The sequence below is a fragment of the Merops nubicus genome, unplaced genomic scaffold (assembly GCF_000691845.1).
Source record: "Merops nubicus isolate BGI_N331 unplaced genomic scaffold, ASM69184v1 scaffold1197, whole genome shotgun sequence".
NCBI lineage: Eukaryota > Metazoa > Chordata > Aves > Coraciiformes > Meropidae > Merops > Merops nubicus.
In genome coordinates this window covers 45,356-70,672 of record NW_008622087.1, presented here as the reverse complement: position 1 = coordinate 70,672, position 25,317 = coordinate 45,356, and the positions used below count along the sequence as shown (strand labels likewise).

General features: G+C 37.8%; 2 protein-coding genes across 2 annotated transcripts in view; one reads left to right on the top strand and one right to left on the bottom strand.

Moving 5' to 3' along the window:
- Nucleotides 1–2,034: 2,034 nt before the first annotated feature.
- On the top strand, nt 2,035–12,365 carry VPS37A (vacuolar protein sorting 37 homolog A (S. cerevisiae)). The gene is made up of 12 exons (XM_008944642.1): nt 2,035–2,129; nt 3,137–3,211; nt 4,042–4,156; nt 5,070–5,170; nt 6,044–6,260; nt 7,313–7,383; nt 8,533–8,660; nt 8,747–8,805; nt 8,894–8,962; nt 10,907–11,050; nt 11,758–11,838; nt 12,069–12,365. The coding sequence occupies exons 1-11, from the start codon at nt 2,035–2,037 to the stop codon at nt 11,836–11,838; spliced, it is 1,155 nt and encodes a 384-aa protein (XP_008942890.1). The 3' UTR covers nt 12,069–12,365.
- Nucleotides 12,366–20,204: 7,839 nt separating this feature from the next.
- Nucleotides 20,205–25,317, bottom strand: part of MTMR7 (myotubularin related protein 7) — a gene marked incomplete at its 5' end in the record, with an annotated part of 30,564 nt that continues 25,451 nt past the window's right edge. The window contains 4 exons of the mRNA XM_008944641.1: nt 20,205–20,561; nt 21,026–21,152; nt 23,076–23,216; nt 24,360–24,560. Of these exons, the coding sequence (XP_008942889.1) occupies nt 20,205–20,561; nt 21,026–21,152; nt 23,076–23,216; nt 24,360–24,560 (826 nt within the window). The remainder of the gene's footprint in view (nt 20,562–21,025; nt 21,153–23,075; nt 23,217–24,359; nt 24,561–25,317) is intronic.

Below are 25,317 nucleotides of genomic sequence, written 5' to 3'. Positions count from 1 at the left end.
TATGCTCGCCAGCGGCAGCTGCTTTTTTCCTGCTCAGCAGTCACACTTTTTACAGCAAAACAGCTTCCTGTGTCCTGAGATACTCCAGCTTGTCAGTACATTCATCGGTTTTGCCTACATTTTGGCATTTTAGAAGTGTTAATCTTTTAAAGGGAGGTCGATGCTTTGTTGTGCTTCCTAGTGTGTCTGTTGAAGTGGAATGATCCATACCTCCAACATGTTCCAGAAAAAAAGGAAGATAATCTTTTCTGTTATGTCAGACTGAGACTGGGAGTGTAAGAGATACTGACTGTATTTCTAAGTGTAATAATTGCAGATCACTTACTGTCCTACTACTTTGCATTATTGCACAGGAGACATAAGTATGACACTACTGCTAAGTATTACTGCTTGCTCAAACTTTTTTTTAAACTCCATTTACAACCAATTTAGCAAATATTTTTGAAAGTTCACTTTTCTAAGGAGCTGTCTCTTTCATTATGCAGCAGCTTACCTAACTAGAAGTTTTTTGTTGGGACTGGCCTTACTTAAGACTTTTATTTCTACCTTTTTTTCTCTCCTAGGGAGATGAGCTCACCCCAAGTTAAGTTTTTAAAAACGTGATTGTTTTTTGTCAGTCCTCTTGCTGAACTGGTTTACTACCTGTTTGTGCAGGCACCAGTTCAAGCATAGGCAAGAAGGGAATGGACCCTGCAGCCAGGAATGGAGATGAGAGGTAGGGAGATGGTGGCTGCTCAAATGTAACTTTACAGTCACATTAACTACACATTAACTGGCATAGCTGATCTCTCTTGATATACATGTAAAAAAAGAAACACACCAAAATTAAGCAAGCAAAGGAGTAAATTCTGGCAAAGTGTACAGTTTTCATAAGAGATACTTAACTGTTGAATAACTCTGAGAGACAGTGCCTCAAGTTCTGTGCTTTTAAAAAGGTATATGTACTTGTGCAAGTTTCGAACGGTCCAAAGGTGCTTTTGGGTGGGACTGATGTGCATGCTTGCGAACTCCGTAGCAACACAGATCTAAGGGATAGGAATATGCATTCAGCATTGCAACAGCATTTTTTTTACTAAGCAATGGTTAAATAAATGTCATTCTAGTGTTTCCTTTGTCTAGTAAGTATATTTTGTCATTCGTTTCTGTGTATTCCAGCTGCTTCCCACTGAAATGCTTAAAGTAAAAGTCTTGGCATGGTGTAGTTACCTCAGGGAAGTAAGTTTGGTTTGTGTTGTCTTAAGTCGTGAAAGCCCAGGTATATGTGATCTTAAGTTCATTGAAGTCTTCCTTTTCAGGGTCCCTCAGGGGCTAGGAGCTTGAAGTGTTGTGTCTAGCAGAAATATTTTCTTGCATTTGCTGTTGTTCTAGCCAGAATTAAGGGTGTGTCATTTTTCCAGTGTAGCCATTCCCACTTGGGAAGGGGACAAGTTTATCTGTTCAAGGTTTTGCTTAAAGGTGATTATGATAGTTTGAACAGCTCAATAAGAATCTGGATTTCTTGTTTCTCTCTCCCTGTTCTCCTCTTCCTCCCAGCTGCTATATGCTGTGCGTGTGAGTGGAGCATAATTACACCCTTCTCAAAAGGATTTTGTAGCAGGCTATTAAAATGTGTGATAGGTGATTACAGCACAGGGATGTGTGTGAGATTCCAGGGAGAATCCTTCAGTTAAGCTTGAGGAGGTGGTGATTTCAGTGTGTGCTTTATCACAGCAGAGCCCTAAATTCTGGTTTGAATTCTCCTGTGTGGAAGATATCTAACAGTTTCTTCAAACAGCATGTGGTTTCACCGGGAAAGAGCAGACTCTGAGCTGTCTGAGAGAGGGATAGGCTTGGGCTGCAGAAAGCAAGATGTGTAGCCAGGTGTCTGTCGTCTTTCTCAGTTTATTCCCAAAGCTCTGAAAACTTGTGTTGTAACTTCGCTGCACAAATAATGTTTTGGAGACAAAGCACTCCTAGCACTGCACAAACACACACATCTGCAGGTAACGTAGTTTGGGTTTTTTGAGGAAGTGATTGTATGGAGTGTATCTGGCAATGGATGAAGGGGTGTTTCTGAAGTTGGGTGCAAAGAGGCTTTCTGTAAACACCCAGCTGGAGCCATGTTCTAATCCTTTAGAAGGGATCCTTAGGTGAGTGAGAAGGTGCAAGCAGGACAAATACATGGAAGAGGAATCAGTCTGCTTTTGAAGTTTGTTTTGACTGAGGCATTAGAAGATAATGCTGATCGTCAGCCCTCCTTTATCTCCTAGTGCTAGTTTAGGTACATTCAGATTGTCTGGAAACTATGCTTCTGAGCTGCCTTCTCCACGTTCTCTGGGATGCCATCTTTTAAAAAAGTCTTGCTGTGCATACATTTTTTATATTTATAAGTATATATATAGTAGAGTATTTAAATCAGATCCGTACTAATGCAGATGATTTCAAGATTTTTGTCAGTAACTTACCTGTTACAGGAAAGTCAAATTTGGATTTGGGCTTACCCAATTTCATGAGATACATGCTTCTTCAGTCAGTGCTTTCAGGGGGCTCTGTGTCTTGAGCGTCACTGGATTACAGAGTTTTACATTATTGCAAGTAGCTCTTCCTCCAGATAATTCTTGAAAATATCTATGCAAGTGCATAGAACTTGGTTCATGTGAAAAAAACTACTATTAAATAATTAGCTGATCTGTCAAGGAAGAAGGCTGACTGTAACATATGTTCTAAATATAGATCTGTAGGAAGTGTTGCAGGCAATACTTATTTGTGAACCAAGTACAATGCCTTGGCAAAATAAATGTTTTATCAGATAAATTCAGTATGTGTGAAAAAGAAATTGCTGATGTGTCAAGCCAATAATTAGAAAAAATAAATGGAGATTGTTGTCTGGTCAATGAGTAGCACAATTTCTCCAACTGTATTTCTAGTGCTGTGATAATATCTGAGGGTTATAAGTCAGATCTACTATTTTTTGCTTTCAACTTCATATTGAATATGGCATTCTGAAGCATGTTAACTTATTCCAGCATTTTCCATTTTATTCATAAAGGCTTTTCAAAACTAAACTAAATACATAGATTTGAGATCATACCTTTTTTTAGACTTTAAGCTGCTATATTGACCTTGAATTGGATGCTAACCATTTCTTCTTTGACAGCATTGCAGAAATTCAGAAAGATGTGGAATATCGACTGCCATTCACTGTAAACAACTTGACGATTAATATTAACATGTAAGTGGAGCAAGATATCTCTATGCATATCTTGAAAAAAGTTGCAATAGAACATAAATGGCTGCAATCTCATAACCAATTTCAGGAGCTATAACCTGGATTTGCATTAGGAGTTGTAGTGATACGAGTGAAACTAGTTCTGTACAAGATGCAGATGCTCGGCTGAAAAAATAACTCTGTATTTTGCTGTACTCAGCTCCTGTGCTCTGCTCCTTTTAGTTGAAGGAAGGTAGGAGAAAACACATGAGGGTTTCTGCTGACTTTGAATCCCTTACAGCTGAAAGTAAACTTAATAATTTACTATCTGCTGTAACTCCTAACTCTTACCCCATGAAGCTTCTAGATCATAACTTAAGTGATTTATTGTAACGTTCCCTGTGAATTTAATTTGGAGGGTGCTTTTGCTCTGGCATATATTGATGTTACTCTATTCACATTTTTTTTATTACTTCAGACTGATAACTTGTGTAATTCTTGTGGGTTATACTACATTGTCTTTGTAGTAATAATGTTTGTATTAGAAAATATTCTCATTACGCTACAGCTTTTTCTATGTCTGTGGACATAATTGCTTCATTGTTATACTGCAGTTTTGCTCAGTAAATGTGCTCTTCAGTTCCATGGAAGTCTGGTGTTCTAATCTGTCTGACTTCTATTTTTGTAATTGAATAATCCTTTCATGTGCTTCATTCACTCTTTCTCCATAATTCTTCTCGTAGAAGAGTAAGCTTATGTAATATAATAGTACTTTTTCTTTGCTTAAGAAGCCTTCTTATGCAAACTTTTCTCAGGGGATGTAGCTGTAGTAAGGATTATTCTTGTATTTGCAGATTGCTTCCACCTCAGTTTCCTCAGGAAAAGCCAGTCATCAGTGTTTTCCCACCTGTGAGACATCATTTAGTGGACAAGCAGGGGATATATGTGACCGGTCCATTAATAAGTAATGTATGTATAATTTACAGCTTCAAATATGTCTTACTTGCCAATAGCTATTTTAATACATCACACCAGATTATCGCTAATACTTGTGGTAAAAAAGACTAGTACAGAACCTGATCCCTCTCAAACTGTGCTTTGAGGGATCTGAAAACAAAAATTCACTAGTGTTCAGTATACTATTGTTTATTCTACTGCTGCTGTTACTGAGTATTCCATATATCCACAGCTATTTTAAGTTCTGATGGATTAGAAAGTTCCTGTCACACTCCTTGTTAGTACCAGTAGAACAATTCTTGTTTCTCTACAGTGTATTCCAAATAAGGAGGAAGGGTGCTTTAAGGGTGATTTGTAACATAGTTCTTCTCCCTAATCCTGTTAGAAACATGTCAAAGTTTTAGCTCTAACATTCAGTATCTTAATATGCTGGGGATTTCTTCTTTGGATTGTTGTGCATTTGGTGTGTTTTTTTTTTTCTTTTCTCTGTCAACAAGGATGTGGTAGTTTTTTAGGGGGTGGTGGAGGGGAGATTATGACTTTTTCACAATGCAGGTAGTGCTTATTGTCTCAAATCTTGGTGGGTTTATTTGTTTCCCTTTCTTTGTTTTCCCAAATGTAACATAGTAACTGAGGTGGAATTTTTTCGTTGTTCATCAGAAATTATTTATTTGATTGATTCTCTACTGACAATGGAGTATGCAAAAGACTTAGTATCTGTTGAGTTCTGAGTTGCTTCATCACTTTATTTGGGGCTCATGTATACACATTTTACATTAACTGATATGTCTCTGAAATTGCTTTCAGTACTGCTGTGTGGGTAAAATTAACAGTCAAGTTTGGCATGTTTTGGAACTGATGGATTCCAGGCATAACTTTTCTTCTGCATTAGGTTTTATTTTGTTTGTTTGTTTGTTTTTACCAGTTTACAATGCACTCAGATCTTGGAAAAATTATTCAAAGTTTACTGGACGAGTTTTGGAAGAATCCTCCAGTTCTGGCTCCTAGCTCAACATCATTTCCATAGTATGTATTAATAAGCATGATGAATGGAATTATGGGGATTAACTTGCATATTTTCAAAAGAAATGAAACCAAGTAGGTTTCCAAACATGAATGATATAGTGAGTGTGCTGGGAGACATACAGTTCCTGTTCTTCCACAACTGAATGTGAGTGCTTGATGGCATGATTGTTTTGAGCAGAAACACTACATTGCCTTGGAGTTACTGTATCAACATGCTGATAGCTTTGTGCTTCTGTTTTCTTGGAAAAGAATAAACATTCATATTATCAGGTAAAAATCTTGAATTTGCTCTAGATCATGATCTGAGCAGTTGTGTTTCTTTGTATTCTGCGTCTGATCTCCCAGGCTTAGAGGCAGCTTCAGTTGCATAACTGTACAACAGAAATTATACAATTCAAATTATTGTATTAAATATGCAAAAGTGGTCTGAGTCATTACAGCCTTACCAGCTTATCTTTGGTTCTCCTGCCTGACAATAATACTGCAATTGTGAATTTTAAAAAACTCATTCATGTTATTTAATAATAAATTAAATGTAATAATGTAATTTAATAAGAACTATTGTACAGCACAGATGCATTTGTTGGGACTTTTAGATGGAAACAATTTAAGCTCTTGTGAATTTTTGAGAAGAAAGTGAGTGTGTATTTGGCTGTTCTATAAGAATATAGTTTAATAGAATTGTACATCATGTTGCAGTATAAGACAAAAAGTAGACTTCCTATGTTGGAAGTAACTAAGAACAGAAAATGGAAAATTTATGGTCATTTAAAAATTCAATTATAGGTCACGTACGTGGTCTAGTAGTTATAACTCAAATGATAAGAAATGTGCAGCAAGCAGTTGGTTGCTTATGATTCTGTTTGTTTTTAGCCTTTTCAACAAACCAGCTGGAATGCCTCCTTACGCTCCTCAGGGGTTTCCGTTCCTTCCTCCGTACCCACCTCAAGAACCAAACCGAGCGGTGGCAGCCGGGCCCGTGGCTGACTCGGCCTCCTCAAGCCACACTCTGGACAAGGCAGCCGCGCCCTCGCACGGCGTCATTGCGGATCTGCCGCTGCCAGTCCCCACAGCGGAGGCGGTGCTGCAGGTCGGTGTTCTGCCCCTGAAGCTGTCACACTGGGCATGGCTTCCTTCAGGGACACACGGGGCGTTGCTACAGAACTCAGGGGAAACAGTCTGAGTGGCTACGCTTCGTTATTTCGCTGCTGCTAGGAAAATGAAACTGTCCTTCTGGCTTCCATTAAAAGGTTTTTTAGAAAAAAATTGAAGTCAGGGCAAAAACTTTGTCTTTTTGAGTCTCAGTAAAACTAGTGTCGTGCTGAGAATCTTTTAATACACTTCTTTGTGGAGCTGCACTCACCCGTTGTGAAGCTGTGACTATTTCTGCAGCCATAGAAAATTAGATCCTTCTCTCTGAGTTTTCCAGCCCAGAACCTATCAACTGAGAAAGATGTGCAGTTTCAAGCCTTTATGTGTAAAGTATTTATTTCTCGTTTTCATGCTTAAACTTAAAATAGCTTCTCTTCATGGATCTTGTATGTGTGTTCTCATAAACTCCCTCTCACTGATGCACTCTTACTCTGGAAGGACTTTACTGATGCCCCCCAAAAACTTACTATTTAAATGTTTAGTCTTTCACCAAGTCTTAACTTTAGAAACAAAAGCTTTAAAAATTTTTAAATTTTTAAAAGAATTAAAAATTTCTACATTCTATGAAGACAGACTTTATTTCCGTGTCGAAAAACTTTTTTCCTGAGGGATTATAGCTTTAAAAAACAAATGAAAGAGGTCGAAACATCCATCTCTTTCTCTCTTCTCATTTCTCTGAGTTATACTCTTTCGGTGTGTTTCTTAGGTCTTCCAGATATTGTCAAATGGGGGAACACAGCAAGGCAGAATTATTTTCCTCCAAAGCTGACTCATCTTTTATGACATGCCACCCCAAACGTCCCCAAGTATTTTTTTGCCATGTTTGGGTTGAGATGTGTTCTATTCAGAGACTAGTGCTACTGCTTCGTACTGGTTTGCCTACTTTTCTTGTTGCTTGCAAATACTCATCTCCAGTTTTGGATTAATCAGGTTAAATATCAAGAAATTTGGCTTCAAAAATCTACTGAACATTTTTAAACTTGTATTTAGGTTGGCCAGAATGGATTTACTTACAAGATGCCTGATGTTCCTGATATATTTCCAGAACTCGCAGAACTAAGGTAAATTTCCAGAAGGTAGCAAAACTTCCCGTAGTCCTTACAAGGCCATTACTGCTGGTCTGTGCCTGATTTTTTTCAAGACTTTGCATATGTCACTGGAAGGTTTTTGTAGAAATTACAAGTATGACAACTACCACTTACTAAAATTGTAGAGTCAGAAAGTAAGCCAGCCATGTATTCCAACGTGGTGCTTGTTTAGAGTTTTCTTAGCAGGAACAATACTTTAGGATTCAACACCAGGAAAAAAAAAGCATTTATCTTTACTTTTTCTAACTATTGGTAGTCTGCTGTCTTTTGGGGCCTTGCCGGGGACTTAAATTTCCAGTAATACAATAACTTTAACTTTTGAAGGGAGGAAAAGGGACAGGGAAACGCACTTGAGACTGGTTCACAAATTACATTCTCTTAAACTCGGGAGGACTGTAGCACAGGTTAAACAATGGACGGTTTTGTGAGCAGCTCAGCAAGTGCAGGGAGGTTGGGTTAGATAAGGTGGTAAATGTGACAGCTGTATCAGTGTGAGTCACTTCCACATCTATATACTTCATCCCCATATTATACAAATATTTTCATCAAAAACATATCTTGCCACAAAAAATAGTACTTGTTACCAACCATTTGCTCAGGTCTAATGAGACAGCCTCCTGGATCAGTTATCTGGGATTGAACAGATTACAAATTAGCTATGTTGAAGGAGGCGAATGTGCCCTGATGGACACTGCAGCCATGGAGAGCCCACACTAGAGCAGGCTTTCCTGCCAGGAGCTGCAGTCTGTGGAGAGAGACCCTGCTACAACAGGAGAGAAGTGTGAGGAGGAAGGAGCAACACAGACAAACTGTTGCAGACAGACTGCAAAATTGCAGCTGCGATTTCTCCCCACGCTCCTCTACTTCCCCCTGTTTGGGGCAGGGAGAAGTAGAAGAGTTGGGAATGAAGAAATAAAGTTGAGCCTCACGAAAAAGGGTGTGAGGAGCTGTAGTGGGTGAGCCCACTATTCAGGAGAAAGGGGGAAAGTACGTTCTGGTCAAGTGTTGTTTATCTGTAGTCCAAGTAAATGCCTCCAACTTTTGACTGTTGACAAAAACGGGTAACTCTACACGTAATGTTTGCGTGAGCTGTAGATCTGTTCTCTCTCTGTTTGGCTGCAGCATATCCCAGCTGACCAGCATGAATGAGCAAGAGGGAGCGTTGCTGGAACAGTTTGTGACTCTGCCACAATTGAAACAAATCATTGCTGATAGAGATGAGTTAGTGAAGAGCGTTGAAGAGCTGGCAAGTAAGATGTCAAAACATTAGCATCTGTGGCTGTGTTCTGTGAAATGTTTTCTTTAAAAAAGTAGTAACAGTGACTTTATTTTACAGAAAAAAACTTGTTACTGGAGCCTAGTCTCGAGACAAAAAGACAGACGGTGCTGGATAAAGTAAGTGAATAATAAAATGTTTTGCAGCAATTTTAGTTGTAATATAATTTTTTCAGGGTAAAAACATTCTTTTTCTTCTTCGTTCTAGTATGAGCAACTCACACAGATGAAAGCAGCCTTTGAAAAAAAGATGCAAAGACAGCATGAACTTAGTGAGGTATAATCTCTATATTGTATTATCCTTTAAAAGCACTTTAATAAAACCGAAGATTTGATTTGTATCTTTATCCATAATGTGTTTCTTATTAAACTCTAATTTTATATGAAATAGATTCACAGCAAGTATGAAAAAAAAAAATGGGATGAAGTACCAAACAGTGTGAAAGCAAAAGTTTATTTGTTTGGGTTATTTTTTTTCAATGCTACAACAGAAGCAAATTTGGAAGATGGGAGTGTGATGAGCATTTGGAACTGTACTTGAGTGCAATCCTGGGTTAAACCACTTATAAGAATAGAATGATTTTAAAGAAGACTTGTTTAATTAATGGTATGCATTTAACATAACGAGCTTATAAAACTGCACCAGATGAAAATCATTAAAACTGTTGCTTTAGAAACTTGAATTCTGTGATTCACTGACTGCTGACTTTTGGACAGCGTGTTGTATGTGCTGTCAAACTCAGCACATTCTGAAGCCTGAGTAGGGTAAAGTCATTTCAGAAAGCCGTTTGAGGGAGGAGAATGTCCTAGTACATTTACCAGGATATGCATTAGAAACAGATTTCTCAGGAACCAGTTTCTGCACTGAAATCTTTGTCATTTGCAAGACCTGTCACCTGAGTACAACAGCCCATCAAAATAGCATGTATAGTACCTGGATGTCAGAATGCCCAAAAAGTAACAAAGTATGTAATAACAAGCAGAAAGTCACATGACAGCAAACAGAATGATTTCATAGGTCATCTAAATTAATTGCTTCCTCACTTGAAAACCAAAAGAGTCTTGACTCCTAATGCCTCCTTTCTATGTGGTGTAAGTTGACTTTAAAGTGGGTGGAGGCAGTTGGCATTGAGAAACTTTCTGTGAGAAACCACTTAAGAACAAAACATAATACCCCACTACTCTATTACCTTTTCATTTTTCTAAGTTAGAATTCCTGTTTCAATTTAATGACAGTTAGGAGACTGAGAGGGAGTTGAAGCTGGATTTTTGTGCTGTTTTTCCACATATGCAGTACCTTCATGTATTGATGTCCACTGTGCATTATGTGGTATCTCCTGTTATCTCTCCTTTAAAGTTTGAGAGAAGTCTTTTTACTTGTACAGTGGGTGAATTTTAGTCATCTTTTATTAGAGCAAGCTCTCCCAGTTTTGTACAAGATTAATTTAACAGGAAATTTCTGATTACATCAAAATTTTGCAGTATCTAAGTAAAATATTTTTCATGGGGTAGATGAAGGTAGTCCAAGCATCTAAAAATCTATAAATACCTTAATTTTGCAGTTGTGGCTTTGTGCAGACTCATATGGAAGATGCGAATCATGTTCTTATTAACTGCCCAAGCATATTAGAGGAAAAAATATATGCAGTAAACAGAAACAAGGAGTTGAGTTCATAAAAACAGAAGAATGAATATACTGATTTAGAGTAGCAGCCCATCTACTACTTGTGTAGGTGCTTCTTCCTTTCCTGTCTTTCTCTTCCATAGTCATTTCAAGGGTATTTGAAAGCTGAACAGTTAAGTCCTTTTTTCAATTTTTTCAAGTTCTCAGATTCATTACTGAGTTTCAAAAGGAAACCCTATTTATTGAAAACACTTGAGAGGCTAATTCTGCTCATAAATCATATGCTTGAGAACCTGTCAGAATTCCAAGTTAGATGCTCTCTACAGTGTAGAGTACAAGTTTAAAAGCTTTATACATTTGTGAGAATGATTGTGAATCAAGACCTAGACTAGCAATGGCTTTTTCACATTGAATATGTTCCAGTTTAACAAGCTGTGCTGGCTTTGCAGATGAAGCTCCATCTGGTCACTTAGGCTTTTATGCAATAATAATAATCTATTCACATATTCCGTATTTATATAGTCATTTATCTTCTTTCTTGGAAAGGTAGGTTCTGATGGACAGTATAATATTACAGAGGAATTTCTATTTTCTTAGAGTTGCAGTCCAAGTGCTCTGCAAGCCAGACTTAAAGTAGCTGCTCATGAAGCTGAAGAGGAATCTGACACTATTGCAGAAGACTTCTTGGAAGGCAAAACAGAAATAGATGACTTCCTTAGTAGTTTCATGGAAAAGAGAACGGTATGTAATATACAAGTCACTCTAATCTGAGAGGTATACAACACATAGTGAATGAATTTTAGAATTTGAGCAGCCCTGTCATACAGAACAGTGCTTTAGTCAGCTCCAACAGAAGAAAAATACATCCCTAAGTGGCTTCAGTCTAATCTGCATTCTGAAGGCACATCTTTTTAAGGCAGGAGTGCAGAGGTCTCCTGCATTAGACTCGAGTCATGTGGTGTTGCAGATATTTTTGTGCCACTTTCTTCTCTAGCCTGTATAGATATAGGGAAGGTAGCCACATGGACAATTTTAAATTAAGTCAACACAGAATGATGTGTTGTATTGAGCAACCTTCATGTTTAATGTATTAAACTCTTTAATTATGCTGTTGATGCCTATCACCAAATGACTGAGATTTAAAAACCACTGTCCTTGCCCTGCTGTGACAAGAAAACTTCCCAGGTAGTGTACATGTCTTTAAAGGTGCCTAATAAATGCATTTCATATCACAGGAAATGATTCTTTTCTCTTGTAAGCAGTTGTGGATGGAATAATGTTATCAATATAGACAGTTGTTCAGCCTGATGCTTGGAAGGGAGGAGGTTCACAGGGCTTTCCCATTTTAAAGGGCTTGCAAAGTAGCTAATTAGTTAAAGAGAATCTGCAATATGCCTTATAAAAAAAATTCCTTTTGGAATTCACTCTTCCTGTGTCCTGTTTTGTAGCTCTGCCACTGTAGACGAGCCAAAGAGGAAAAACTGCAACAGGCAATAGCAATGCACAGCCAATTTCATGCTCCCCTATAGGTAAACTGCTGTTCTAATATTGGTGGTGAACTTGTGTGGTTGGGTTTTTTCCAGTTTACCTCATTGCCATGCACTTACAAGTTGTTAACTGCAAATGGATTTATTTCCATGCTTAGTGCTCTAATAATGCTTTCTGTGGAAATCAAGCATGTACTACATCTGTTGTCAGTTGTATTTAAAACATAACTTCTGGAGTTAAAATGTCTAATTATGGAAATTTGTCTTTACAGACTTCCTGCAAACTACATCTGCCAAGAGAATGAGTGAAAAACCCAATAAAGCACACTTTTGAATAACTTTATTTGCAAATAAGCATTCATCTTCTATGGCTGTATTTATAGAAGAGATTGTATACAGAGTTGGGATGGTTTTTGTATAAATTAGAATGTCTCTTTATATTCTCGTTGTACTCAAGAATCCTATTGCAATCTTTGCACTAATTTCTTGTATTTATTGTTGATAGTTCTTTACTGTATTTAAGTTCCTCTGCTGCTATACTCCATTCCTCAGAGATTAAATATCTAAACGTAATTTTGACTAGCTTTTTACATTTTTATAAAAACATAATTCATATCTTTTGTATTTTAAACTTTAAACATAAGATTTGGCGTGATCTGTGGAAGAGTTTGAGATAAATGGTGGTAGGGCTTTGGAAACTGAAGAGGTTTATCGTTGGAGATTGTCAGTGGACTCACAAGCTGTCTTTTCTTTAAGCCAAAATGTTTAAGAACAAGAATTTTACTTTTAATTAGTAATTCCAAACTAAGTATAGCCTGTATTGTGTTTTGGATAAATAGATTTGGATTTATGCAAAGGATGTGTTGGAACAAATTATATTGGAATCCAAATAGAGTAAATGATCTCTGCGTAGATTTGGTATGTTGCTTAGTAGCACGTATGCATTTGATTTCAGGAGTGGCTTGGTACCTACCACTGTAATTAAACACAATTTTCACCTAACAATTTCATTTTCATATTTCTTTTTACTTAAAGGAAAGTACACGGGTCACCTCCCAGTTTCTGTTTTGTGCAATATCAATATGTTCATCACGTGAGGAACTCAAAAGCACTTTACAAAACTAGTTCTGAAGTTCTTTGTGGAGTAGCAGTTATCTGTTCCTAGTTTTAAAGGAACGAAGAAACTAACTTGGCTGCAGTTTATGTATGGTCTGTTAAGTTAAAGCTGATGATAGAATTTGAGAGCAAGGCTTAATTCTGCCCTTTAATCACTGGATCTTGTTTCTGGTGAGGACTGGGGTGTATGTGGTGAGAATGGGTAGGACCAAGTGCAGTATTCTGTAGGAGTAAAGTACAACACAATTTAACATAAATATGAGTGTGTATGTTCTCTCTTGCTCTTGCAAAAAGACATTCTTTTTCTGATCCTTGTTAGTGCATTGGGTTTTCACAGAGATAGTCAAGTGCCAGAAGAAGAAGGAATTGTACATTTCTGAGGGATAAATAAGATAAAGCACTGAAGAAGTAACTTACCAGGAATCTTGTTTCTTTCTTGTCAGGAAGCAGTCTGGAGATAAAGCCCTTAGCCGAAACACTGCCTCTGTGGTACCTAGATAGGGTCACAAATTCAAGTCTCAGACTAAAGCACATCAGCCCAAGTGAGCTCGTTTCTGTATCATTGATCTTCAGTTAGTCCTAAACTCAGTGTTCTTCTAGCAAGATGTGATGAGGTATTTGTTCTGAACTGGAGAAAAATGAGTACATTTTGAGCTGTGAAAATCACATAATTGCAAGAAATCTGTTCCACAGGCTACTGAATCTTCAAATGGGGTTTTGTCTCAGCCCTGTCATACTTTACTGTGGTTGTCATTCTTAAGCTACTGCCTTTCAGGGTGAGTAAACTGTTCACTGATATTTGATGGGATTTTTCTTGTAAAGCTGGTCTCAAGAAAATAGAACTTTGGTCCAAATCAAAGATCATCCTTAGGTGCCTGAAAAAATAAACAGGTTCTAAGGGCCATGATTAAGCAATAATTTTGGAGTATCTTCTTCCAAACTCCATTTCTACTGACTGTATAATGCTACTTGTATGTTGACATAGCACTTCTGAAAATGTGCTATTTAAAGCTGTAGTTAAAAATGAAATTGCATAGGTTTCCAGGTTGTTCCGGACTTGGGTTTCTCAGTAGTGTGATTTCTGCAGCTGTGGAGAAGAGTTAGATTTAAGTCATCAGTATTATCTTCTTGGCAAACTCCATCTATTTTTGCACTGATTGTACAAGTTATTTTGGATCTTTGTGTGAGTAGCTAGCTAATGATCTTAAAGACTAGACACACAATTCTTTACAGGGCTGTCTTTTTTCTGTTTTTTCTTGTGAGCAGAGAAAGGAACAGATGACCTAATATTTGGTGCTCTTTCAGAATTGGGCTAGTATTTTCTTTATACATTTTATAATGGCACAGAACGACAGACTTCTGTCCTCATCTGCCTCTTCCTGTAGAGCATTGTGTGGTGCATTATGGTGCTGTACTGTGACTGAACTTTATAGCCAGGCCACCCTCAGGGGATTTGCTTCTCCAACTCGTACCCGTTCTCAACACTTCAGCTTTTCTTCTTACGTTACTTCTGTGGGCAAATTTACAAATTCAGGACTTCTCCGTAGAGTCCTTCTGATGGTAGTGCAGGAGAGTCTCGAAGAAAATATTACTATTCAATGCAAGTTCTTAGTACAGTGTTTCTTGTTCTGGTATATGAAAGTTTAAGGTCTTCTCTTTTCTCTCTTCCTATTGTTTCTCTCATATAATTGTTCCTATTTTTAGGATTTTTTCCTCTATTTTTTTAGCCCATTCTGTAGTCAAAAACCTATCCCCTAGAAAAGTAGCACAGAAGCCTCTGTATTCAGCCATGGTGTGCTGGGTTAGCTAGAGGTATCCTGTCACATGCAGGAATTGCCAGCTTGTTTGTGGCATTTAAAGGACAAGCCAACCTGCTGCTGAGTTGGTTTTTTTTCTTTTTTGGGGCAGGTTGTTTTTGTGTTTGGTTTTGGGGTTTTTTTTATAAGGAACACTTTTCCTTATAGGTAATCTTACTATTTTTACCAGAAGACCTAGTAAAACGCTGCTAGCACTCTGTCAGAGTTAGGTTTTAGCATGCTGGTAGTTCACTGTTAAGCATATTCCTCACCTTACTTTGCCAAAATGTGGATATAGGTGTAATTCCAGCTTTAAACAATCCCCTTTGAAGTGTAAGAGAATGGCAACTGCTGTGAGCTGCATAATCAAATCTTTTTAATGTGTCGAGTAAACTCTTAAGCTATCTGTAATGGTGGGCTACATACAGTGGCTTGTTTCTGGAGAGCCTTGCACTGTCATGTTCATGCTGAAGGGTTCTGCCAAGTGGAAAAGTGAAATAAATGAGCAAGAGTGAGGAGGTGGCATATTGTCTCTGGTGTTGCAGTAGTTTGGGTTGGGGGTGAGTGTACATTCTGTATTGAAACTGCTAATTGAGTCTGGGTTCTGCCTAATTTTAATATCTGACCTTACTGCTCAGTGTTTTCTATAGCTGAATTTAGGCCTCTTGTGCCACACTGAATCGAGTGACTCCTTAAATCCAGAACTGAATTACACAGCATGTAACAGTTGTGACTGATGATAGTGTATATATGATAGCAGTATTGCAGACCAGAGAATTTTTAAATGTGAGTTTGAAATCAAGTAGGTTTCATTTTAGGGTGGTCTTGTAGACAGGTGGTGTTAATGGTACATTCTTCTGGGGCTGATAGAAGAAACTCTCTGGGTTTCACAGTGTAGTTGACATGCTAACCTTTCTGAAAGACAGGGTTGATCAGGTACGTACAGCAATGGGAGCAACCACTACAAGCAAGAGTCTAAAATAGTTTTGAGCAGTATCTAAAGATCTACTGTAGTGCTGCTGTTTGCTCTGTACATACTCCTGCCGCTTTTACCACTTTGGACCTTGACCAAATGTCAAAATTAAAAATATTTTAGTCTTGTTTCTGTCCAAGTTTTTACTACTCCCTTCAAAGACTAGGGTTTGGGAGACCATCAGGTAAAACTGGATTAAAACTGGCAACAAAATCAGTTATCATAGCCTTATTGTGTACATTATTCTGAACAGTAAATACTGTAATGTGTTAAACTGACAAATAAAGGCTTTGGAATTTTTACTGTATCTTGGAATTGTCTAACTTATGGGTAGAGCTGGACATTGCAGGACCTCTTGAGAAGATACAGAATTGTGCTGGGTACAGATGTAGTAAGCTACTCCAGGACAAGCTTCTAATCTTTGTGTGTTGCAATTTGAGCTTTTCTTGTTTAACCCTTCCAACAGCAGTGATTCTTGGAACCACCTTCACTGAAGTGGGCTTCGAAAACACATATTGCAGCTCTGGCTCCTGCTTTTGTAAATGCCTTGTTTTTGTCAGATCCCTGTCGAGATCAAATTTATGTGTAGTAATAAGCTGCAAAGAAAGCTTGTATGTCAATAAGGAATACCTAAACGTAAAAAACTGTGTTCTTCAGTCTTCAGAAACAGTAAACTAATCTGAATTACCTTGGCAACTAGCAGACTTCACAACGAGGCCTTGCTTGAATTCAGTCAGAGTTCTGGCGGACCTGTAAGATTTCATTAGCTTCTTTCCAGAACAACTACTAAATTAAAAGACTGCTACATTTTATTTTAAGATCCAACATGACTTGGTTTGCTGGTTCCAGGTGCTTTACCTGTAAAGGTGAGTGCTTATTTCACCTTTCCTTCTCATTGCCCCACTCTGGCAGTGCTTCTGTCCCCTGAATTCAAGGTTTGCTGTACACTTACCCCTAGATCTTGGGCAGATTTTTTCACTAATCTTAGTACTGTGATAAGTTGACCAACTTTTACCTTAGCCCACCACATGTTCCTCCCTTCCCAAATGAATTGCCAGTGTCTTACCTGTGCTCAGATGATTTTTTGGTCAGCGTAGTGCTTATTGTCTCTGCACTACAGGGTGTGGGAGTCACCAGCCAACCCAAAAGCTGCACTCAGCCCTCAGCGTGCACACAGAGGCAGCCCATTCCTTCAGCTGTCAGGTTTGTGATAGACTTGAGGACTCTTGTCTGCAGATCATAGTAGCATCCACATAAAAGCACCAAGCTAGCTGATCAAAAGTGGCGGAATGCTTATCTTTATTGCAAAGGCTGCCTCCTTGTTGCTGGGTTTTAACTGTTGACAGTTGATGTCATCAAACATTTTTCATGCAACGTAAACTGGTGCTCTGGCTTGCCACTGTTATCAAAGAAAATGGCTCCCTGGCTTACTGCTAATTATACAGAGCTCTCCCTCCCTGCCTCCCTCCTTTTACTTATTTCTTTCTTTTCCTCTCCTTACTTTTAATGATATCCTTTGGTTTGTATTGTGCCCTCCAAGTTCTTAATTTTTTCTCAGCTTTTCAGAATCCATTGCCAGTTAACCACCTTTGTCTTATGTCTTGCATAGAGCTACCAATAAAAGCAGCTAGCAAATACATCTTCATTCTGCTGCTTAGGTGCTGATCTTTGGTAGATAAAACTTCAGCTGTTTGATCCTATTGTCTTTAATATCTTTTAGACACACATTTTCATACTGAAGAACAGCTTGAACCTAGTGAGGCTAAAATTACATGACAGGAGTCTGTAATGCTCTTTTCATTCTCTCTTTCCAGCAGTTCAGCTATGTTCCTGTGTGTTCTGTTTCCATTTACAGTGGGGTTATACCAAATTTGCAACAGTTTGCAGTAGAGGGAAGGTCCCCACAAGGCTACAAGACATCAGCGCAGTTCATAGTGTGATTTTCTCTTACTTTTTGTTTTGCATCCCCTGAAAAAATAAGTAGTACATGGGTGTAAAATGCTCCTGTATCATTAAGTCAATTGACAGGAGCCTCAGATTTTCTTATCAGTTTTAGATTCCCTACAGCTTAAACAATTGGATTCAAGTATCAAAATAGGGAAGACACAAATCTCTCTTGATCTGAGGGACAAAGTGATTCTTGAATAAATGAAAAACTATACTACAAAAATTGGGAAAGCAAACCTTTGTTTCAAAACATTCACTGGTGTGAAATAATGTAACACTAAATGACCTAAGTGTTTATTTGAAAGTGTTTCTCAGCAGATTAATACTGCCACCAATACATACATTACAATGAAATCAATTGTAGCTTATGCAAAATTCCAAGAACTGAAAGACATATCACAGAGGGCTGCAAGTAAAAGCTTCATATAAAATGTTCATATGTTGATTTTTTAGTTGTAAAGCTAGTTACAGGAGTTGCATAAGTGACGTGAAGACAGTGCTTTGAATGTGCATATCCTGTTTTCCGCATTGATTTCTAGACACGTCTAGTGGGACACAACATCATCATTCACAATTTTAGATTGTAAAGATGTGCAACAATGCCAATTTTCAAACTCATTTTTAGGCAGAATATTGTGTGGTTTGTTTTCATTGCTGATCAAAATCTCCTTTAATACCATAAATTTTACAGGCTATGTTCAAAATACGAAACATTTTTAAAAGTACAATTGAAATCAGGGATTTCGTTTATTAAAAACCCATAAAGATTAAAAAACAGAAGGCTAGATTCTCAAAAGAATATAAATTACAGCTGTATTTATTTCAACTGAGCAACTGTGGTTTATCAAACTGAGAATCTGGCCTTTCCAATGTAACATTGAGAGAAATCTTGCTGTTAGGAATTGAATTATTTGTTCAAAGACAGCAACTCCCTTAAGAAAATATTAATAGCTCTTAATTTTATGTACTAGTTTTTAGTGACACAAGTTCATAGAACAGAATGAAAAGCCATTCCATAAAAGCAGACTGAATAATAAAACCTAAAGCTTCTAAATATTTATATAATTTAATTCTGCCTGTAAGTCAGTATTTGGAGGATTAATATGAAATGCAATCCAAGTAAATTTTACATTACTACTACTTTGCTAGAGTTCAATATCACATTGTCTCCAAGCAGGTAAGAGCAGCCATATGATTTATATTTTTAACTGCTTTCTTTAATGAAAAAGAAAAAAAGAAGAGACACTTGGAAGAGTTACATACTGATATTTTTAGTACGTTTTAAAACATCCGTAGTTTTAAACATTTTTCAGTGGTTTACTTCTGTACCTATGATTATGAAAGCTATTACTCCTACTCTTAAAACCCATGAAAATTCTTAAACAAGACTAAACTTTCTGTTGTGGTGAATCAGTCTCTTTCTTAAATTAGCATTGCCATGGTCTGTTCAGGTTGGAAAATAGTAAAAGGGAAGTTTTGTGTGATGATATAAAAAAAAAAAAAAAAAAAAAACTACCCCTTGTTTGTGGTTGGTTTACTTCAAACAATAAAATTTAGGTGTAACCTTCCTTTAATTCCTAATTTGGCATGATGTTTTCCTAAATTATTTTTATAATTGATTTTGGATTCCCTATTCTCTCTACTGTATATGTACCTCACTCCCACGCAAAAAAAAATTCCAAGTAGGAATCAAAATAGGCTGGAGAATGTGGAGGTTTATTGCCTTTAAAATTTTACCTTTTTATCTTATGTAGGCCATTTAGAAGAGGGTTAAGATATAAACAAACTGGAGAACAAAACATAAAGAGGGTAGAGCATAGTGCCTAAAATACCTTTCATTGTAAAGGGATGCTTTACCCTGAAGGCTGTGTTAATATCATTGTGTTCCTTAAGTTTTGCTCACAGAAACCACTGAACAGTGGTTGAGAGTTGGGTACCAATGGGCTGTGCTCACACACAGCAGCAGCAGCTGCTCACTAAAGGATGTTTTTTCAGGATAAAAGCTTCATTTGTCCCCTAACCAAGCATGTCTGTTTGTTAGCTGTACTTTGCCATAAAGGATTCTAGTAGGAGAATATGGAAAATAATTGTTGGAATTCGAATTTTAACACCTCCAATGAACAAAAAAAAATAATCAATTTATACAATATGTCTGAAGGGAAAAAAGCTTTACAAAAATAAGTTTTGACTGATTCACCAGTAAGACCAATGCTAATGAATCTTCAATGTTGTGTAAGAGAGTACTTTGGAATTTCTTGTCTTTGGAGAAGAACTATTATTTTGTACAATAAATAATAATAGAAATGTACAAAGGAATGAATATGTACAGCACAATAAAGCTAAAACAACACATTGATTTAACTAAATATAACATCAGATGCTGCCTTTCTTTAGCATTGTGTCTTAAAATTATTGGCTTGTTCTGCTTAGATCTTTACTTACATAATTGCACAGTTCCCTCTCTTTGGATTATTTCTCTAGGCCACAGAGCACTCCCATTCTTCATCTGATGAAAAGATGTAATTCCAGGTTGTGGAGGATGACTTCATCTGTATCCTTGCTGTAGGGAAGGTATTTCAGACTGCCAGAAATATAGCCTCATCCGAATCCTTGCCACTGTCTTCACTGGGCAAGCAGCCACCCCCACTTGGGGACCTACAGCTTAAGTCCTCTACACCAGACTCCTGGTCACTGTTAGCTGAGAGGTCAGGATCAGAGCTTTTTAGGTTGTCCTGTGTCAAAATCAGGGCTGAGTCTTCATCCCCTTGTGAAGGGCTCCGGGAAGGGAATGATTTCAGATCATTGCTGTACTCCTGGGGAGTGTTAGCTAAGCTGTTGTTGGAAGTAGAAAGCCCCAACGGTTTGCTTCGCTCTTGTTGCTTACTCTTGACTGGATTATCATTTAATTGTGATTTCTGAAGATTTGCCAGTCTCTGAAATTAAGGAAACAGTACATGTTACATGGCCACATTTAGTGTCCAGTAATGCTCTTATTTATCTTTCTTTGCCTTTTATTCAAAGAAATGAAGAAACTAAGTTTAGAGCCCAACCCAGCTGGCACCCTTTAAAACTGCCTATTTGTGTCTGTGGAGTATGAGAAGTGCACAATTTATCACAAACCAATGCTGAATTACAACATCCTTCTGAGTTACAGAAGGATATAGAATTTCTTTCAGCAGTAGTACTTGTGCACTGACATGGGTGAAATTTTATCTCTAAAGAAGAAAAGTTCACTGTTGGGTCTTAAATGCAAAACATCCACAGTAATTTATGTAAGGGCAAAGATGAAGGCTGAACATCTTTCTGCCAGAAAAGGATGTAAGGGACTCTGCAGCATGGAGTTGGGGTTCATTTCCCATCAGTTACATCCGGGCCATTGAGATCAAGTGTTTATTACCTCTGCTAAGACCTCCAGCTCTTCTTCCAGCTGCTGAGTTTCTTCCTTCACTGCCATTAGGTAGTCAGTAACTGACTGTCGAGGATGGAGCCCCTTTTCAAAGCGGTTGTACATACCACTCCAGAACCTGGAATTGATGGGAAAGTCAGCAATTCGCTCATTTCGCGAGGTGGCCTCAGAGGACTTAGATACACACTTGGAGCTTTTCTCTCAGACATTTGTTGTCCTAAACGTTCCATCCATGGATTATTCATCATTAGAGTGCACACACATAAGTTCATAGAACATTTGGTAAGATTTATGGTTCATTTGCATTGGCTCTGTCCTGAAGGTGCAACTCCTTGTACCTGCACAGCTTGAACCAATTCTGATATACAATAGAAAGCAGGGTGAATGGACCTTTGACTTGGGTCACATGGCTGGGGGCGGTTCAGTGAACACAAACTTTTCCTGTATTTTCTTGTTCTAGGCTATAGCTTTAGAGCAATGGTGCCTAGAAAACAGCCAGGGTTATAGACAGTTTTTCATAATCCTAGTTCTCAACTGTTGTTTAACTTCCCATGAAGTCAAATTTGAAATTCTGTATGCTTGTTTTTGGCTGGGGCAGGGAGCAGTTGAGGTAAAGCTAGTTAACGGTTTGGGTTTTTTCCCTTGTAAAGAAGGGAAATCCTTGTAAAAATCAGGAATGAAACTAGTATGGCATCCTCTTCTCTTAAAATTTAAACTTACATTTTAAACTGGCCTATGGAAATTGCATGAAGCATGTCTGTTGGCAAGTTCTCTTCCTGTTCTATGGAATTATTTCACAAACTTAGTTAAACAGCTGAGATGATTTTTCATTTTCAGGTGGAAAAGACTTGGAACAGTGAGCCTGTAGCTTACTCTAGCACTCCTCTCCTGTCTCCTGCCTTCCTGCAATACACGCCCACAGCCAGACTCTTCCTGAGTGCGTAACTGGTTTGGCAGACAGGTTAAGTAGCCAAGAGCCCTGCCCTCTGCTGCAGCTGTACAGCCAAGTAGCTGACAGGTATTTTTGGAGCATATGCGTGCTCCTTGGTGGTCTATTATTCCTACCCCAGTAGTATACTAGTTAAGTCACATGCCCCCTTAATTTTATCATCTGATAGGTCATGTTTGGAAATCTTGATGTACCCAAGTAAAACTCCATTAAAATCAACAGGATTACTCATCTGATGGAGGATGTCACAGTTCAGTACTTCTTTTATAGATCCTACTGTCTTAAAGAATACAATTAATGACTATTTTTAAATTGTTTTAAAGTAGATGTGACCTGGAGTAGTAGATGTGAAAGAATTAAAATTTCTCTCATTTAGGATATTTATTGACTTTTTAACAGGTGCTTTTACTTGCAACTGGAAAACAAAGTGATCAGTTTTACTTAAATCACAGTTTTCATTAATTTCCATTCAAGTTCTCCTTAAGTTTGTTAAGAATAATGGCACAATTAGTTACTCAAGTCAGAATGTCAGTAGTACCATTTCTAAAATTATGATTTTTTGTTACATTTTGAAAAAAAAATTAGGAAAAAAGTTAGAAAAAAAAACAGAAAAAAAAAAGGTAAAATTTACTGTTTATATTAAGAAGTATAGCAACATCATTATGGAAGTCTGCTTTTTGTTTTACCAAACACTTGTTTTATCACTGAAACCATATGATTTCTTGAAATGTCCCCTTTTATTTTTGACAACAATTGATTGAAATAAACATCACAAAATCTGGGAGATGTTAGAGCAACTTTAAGTTCAGAGACCACAGATGAGAACAGAATTGAAAGAAACATTTCTCAGTGGAAGAAGTGAGTAACCATGAAATTAGGACATGCAACTATCAATATAGCTTTAATCTTAAGCCTCTTTTCAGACTAATACTCGGTTGTGGAATGGGGCAGAGGTGTTGGCTGACTATGAGCACACAAGGAACAAACACATTGCATCTGAGACTGAACTTACTCTCTATAAGCTACCTTATAATACAAGGCACTCTGTTCTGTACTAACACATCCTACAATTCTCAGTGGCAAGTGACTTACTTGTACAAGAAGTTGCATGGAGCCATCTGTGGGTACAAGGCCCTTTGGGTTTGACTGTGGTCTGATCTGTACAAAGGATTCAGGTAATCAGCACGATTTTTCCACAAGTGAGCCCACAATGAATATGTCCGTTCTTGGATCCTGGGGGGAAAAAAGAAAGAGAAGAAAAAGAAAAGACCTAAAAGTCTATACTACAGTTCTGGTACATCTAAAGCTTTGATGCAACTTTTTAGTGCTATGTACTGCTCATTTACAGTCAGGTTTATATTGCCTTAATTGAATTAGACTTCAGTTCTAAATACAGAAAAACAGAGACCCATATTCCTTTGTTGGCCACTAAAGGCAAAATCCAATCTGTTACCCATAAAGCCAGAGCAGCTGGAGAGAGAAGGAGGAGAGACAGGTTCCTTTGTGAGGTGATCATTTCTGTAAAATTAGCTTTCAGGCTGATCTCTATACTAAGGGGATCCCTACACTTGACAGCACAGCTACACCATTGAGCTGCAATTTCTCATGCATTTAGGTCTTGGGATATGACCTGTGGAGGTTTTGATTTAAATGTGCTGCGGCACCGAGGCTGCTCTGCATCTGAGCAGCGAAAGGGACCAAATGGCATCCCACCTTCCTCTCATTGCTACTGCTGCCATAGTCAGGGTACACGAGGAAAGTGGTGGGTATCACGACTTACCAGAGGATCCAGGGCCCCAGGAAGCAGATACAAACATCAGCACTGTAAGGAATTATGTTATTGTCTCTGCTTGGGTCTGAGGGTAGGTAGATTAATACATAATTGCTTTGGGGCCTGAAGGCAGAGGGGTAGTTTGCTGACTTGGTCCTGGGGAGGGCTACTAGACAAAAAAGGCTGTTCATAAGAATGTATCTGAGAGATCAGGACTAAAGTGTCCTGACATGTGATCCAAAGACAGGTTAAAACACAGAAGAGCAGTGGCTCTTAAACCGAGAGCTGCAGCGACAGCTTGCCTTGTGCGTTGTTAGTGCCGCAATAAAGGCACGGCCACATGGCTGAAGGGCTAATGCTCTTGTCAGTTTTCCCTGATCCCTGTCACGCACACTGTGGATTACACTCCTGTCAGAACCACATTGCAGAGGATCAACTTTTCTTGGTATTAATCTGTGTCGCCAGAAGATGACAGCCAAGAGGTCTACACTGCACCCTGCACCTTATGAGAGCACGTACATGTAGACTTGCAAATGCCTGTCTCCTCAATGCACCACCCACAGACCCCACACGTAAATATGCTACTAAAGAAAAGATCTTCATACTTCAATTCTCTCCTCTCCTTCTGGCTGTTACACAGGAAGTTCCCAAACTGGCAAGAATAGATATGATGCTGTATGTGGATGAGGAATCTCTCATTGAATTCAAAGGCACAAGGAAACTGCTCCATTAATTGCCAAATGCACTCGATGAACTGGTCAATAACAGGGGATATCTCCTTTGGATCTCCATCTAAATTGCCGTACCTGAAAAAGACAGGATACATTCAACTGTTACCTAAAATCCTCTAGGAAAAATTAATTGACACTAATGAAAACAAACCACTCGCTTTTAGTGAGCAAGTGGCATCATGGGCATTAATTTATACCATCTCAACTACTAGTATATTCTTTAACTTAAAAAAAAAAAAGATGCAAGATTCATGGAATAAACTAAAAGCAGAATTTATCAAATACAAAAAAAAGTCCCACCCTGCTTTGATGAGTGTCTTGTTGCCTTATAGCTACTATGAAATGAACATCAAACTTTCTGTCTGCAAAAATGTCTCTTGGAACCACTTGCAACGAAGAAAAGGAGCCTGATAATATAAACCACATAGAAGTAAAAAATATTTTATAAGTCTACAAAACAGGCAAAATAATTTTTAATCAATTATTCTGCTTGTTTAATGTGTCTGTGTGTATATATATACGTGCGTATATACATATATATGCCAACAGAGTGGACTTCCACAAACATTTACAACTGAAACTTCTTATGCTGTTATTAAAATTATTCTAATTCTTCTACTATTATTATGCATTGAAGAAAATCTAACAATATTGTACTGCAACCCAAAGCAATTAGTGGCAATTACCTTTCATAATATCTTTCACCACTGATACTAATAGATATCTGACAGTATCATATTATATATAGTAATTACTGCTGGAATTTCAGAAGTGGTGTTGAACTGCACAGATTTCATGAAAGTTTTGTTGTGTTTCTTGAAACTAGAACAAA

Excerpts from the sequence above, each read along its gene's own strand:
- VPS37A (XM_008944642.1), top strand. The coding sequence starts at position 2,035 with ATGGATGAAGGGGTGTTTCTGAAGTTGGGTGCAAAGAGGCTTTCTGTA. Across the intron at positions 4,157-5,069 it reads CCGGTCCATTAATAAGTAAT|TTTACAATGCACTCAGATCT; the intron begins GTATGTATAATT and ends TGTTTTTACCAG. Across the intron at positions 7,384-8,532 it reads CCAGAACTCGCAGAACTAAG|CATATCCCAGCTGACCAGCA; the intron begins GTAAATTTCCAG and ends GTTTGGCTGCAG.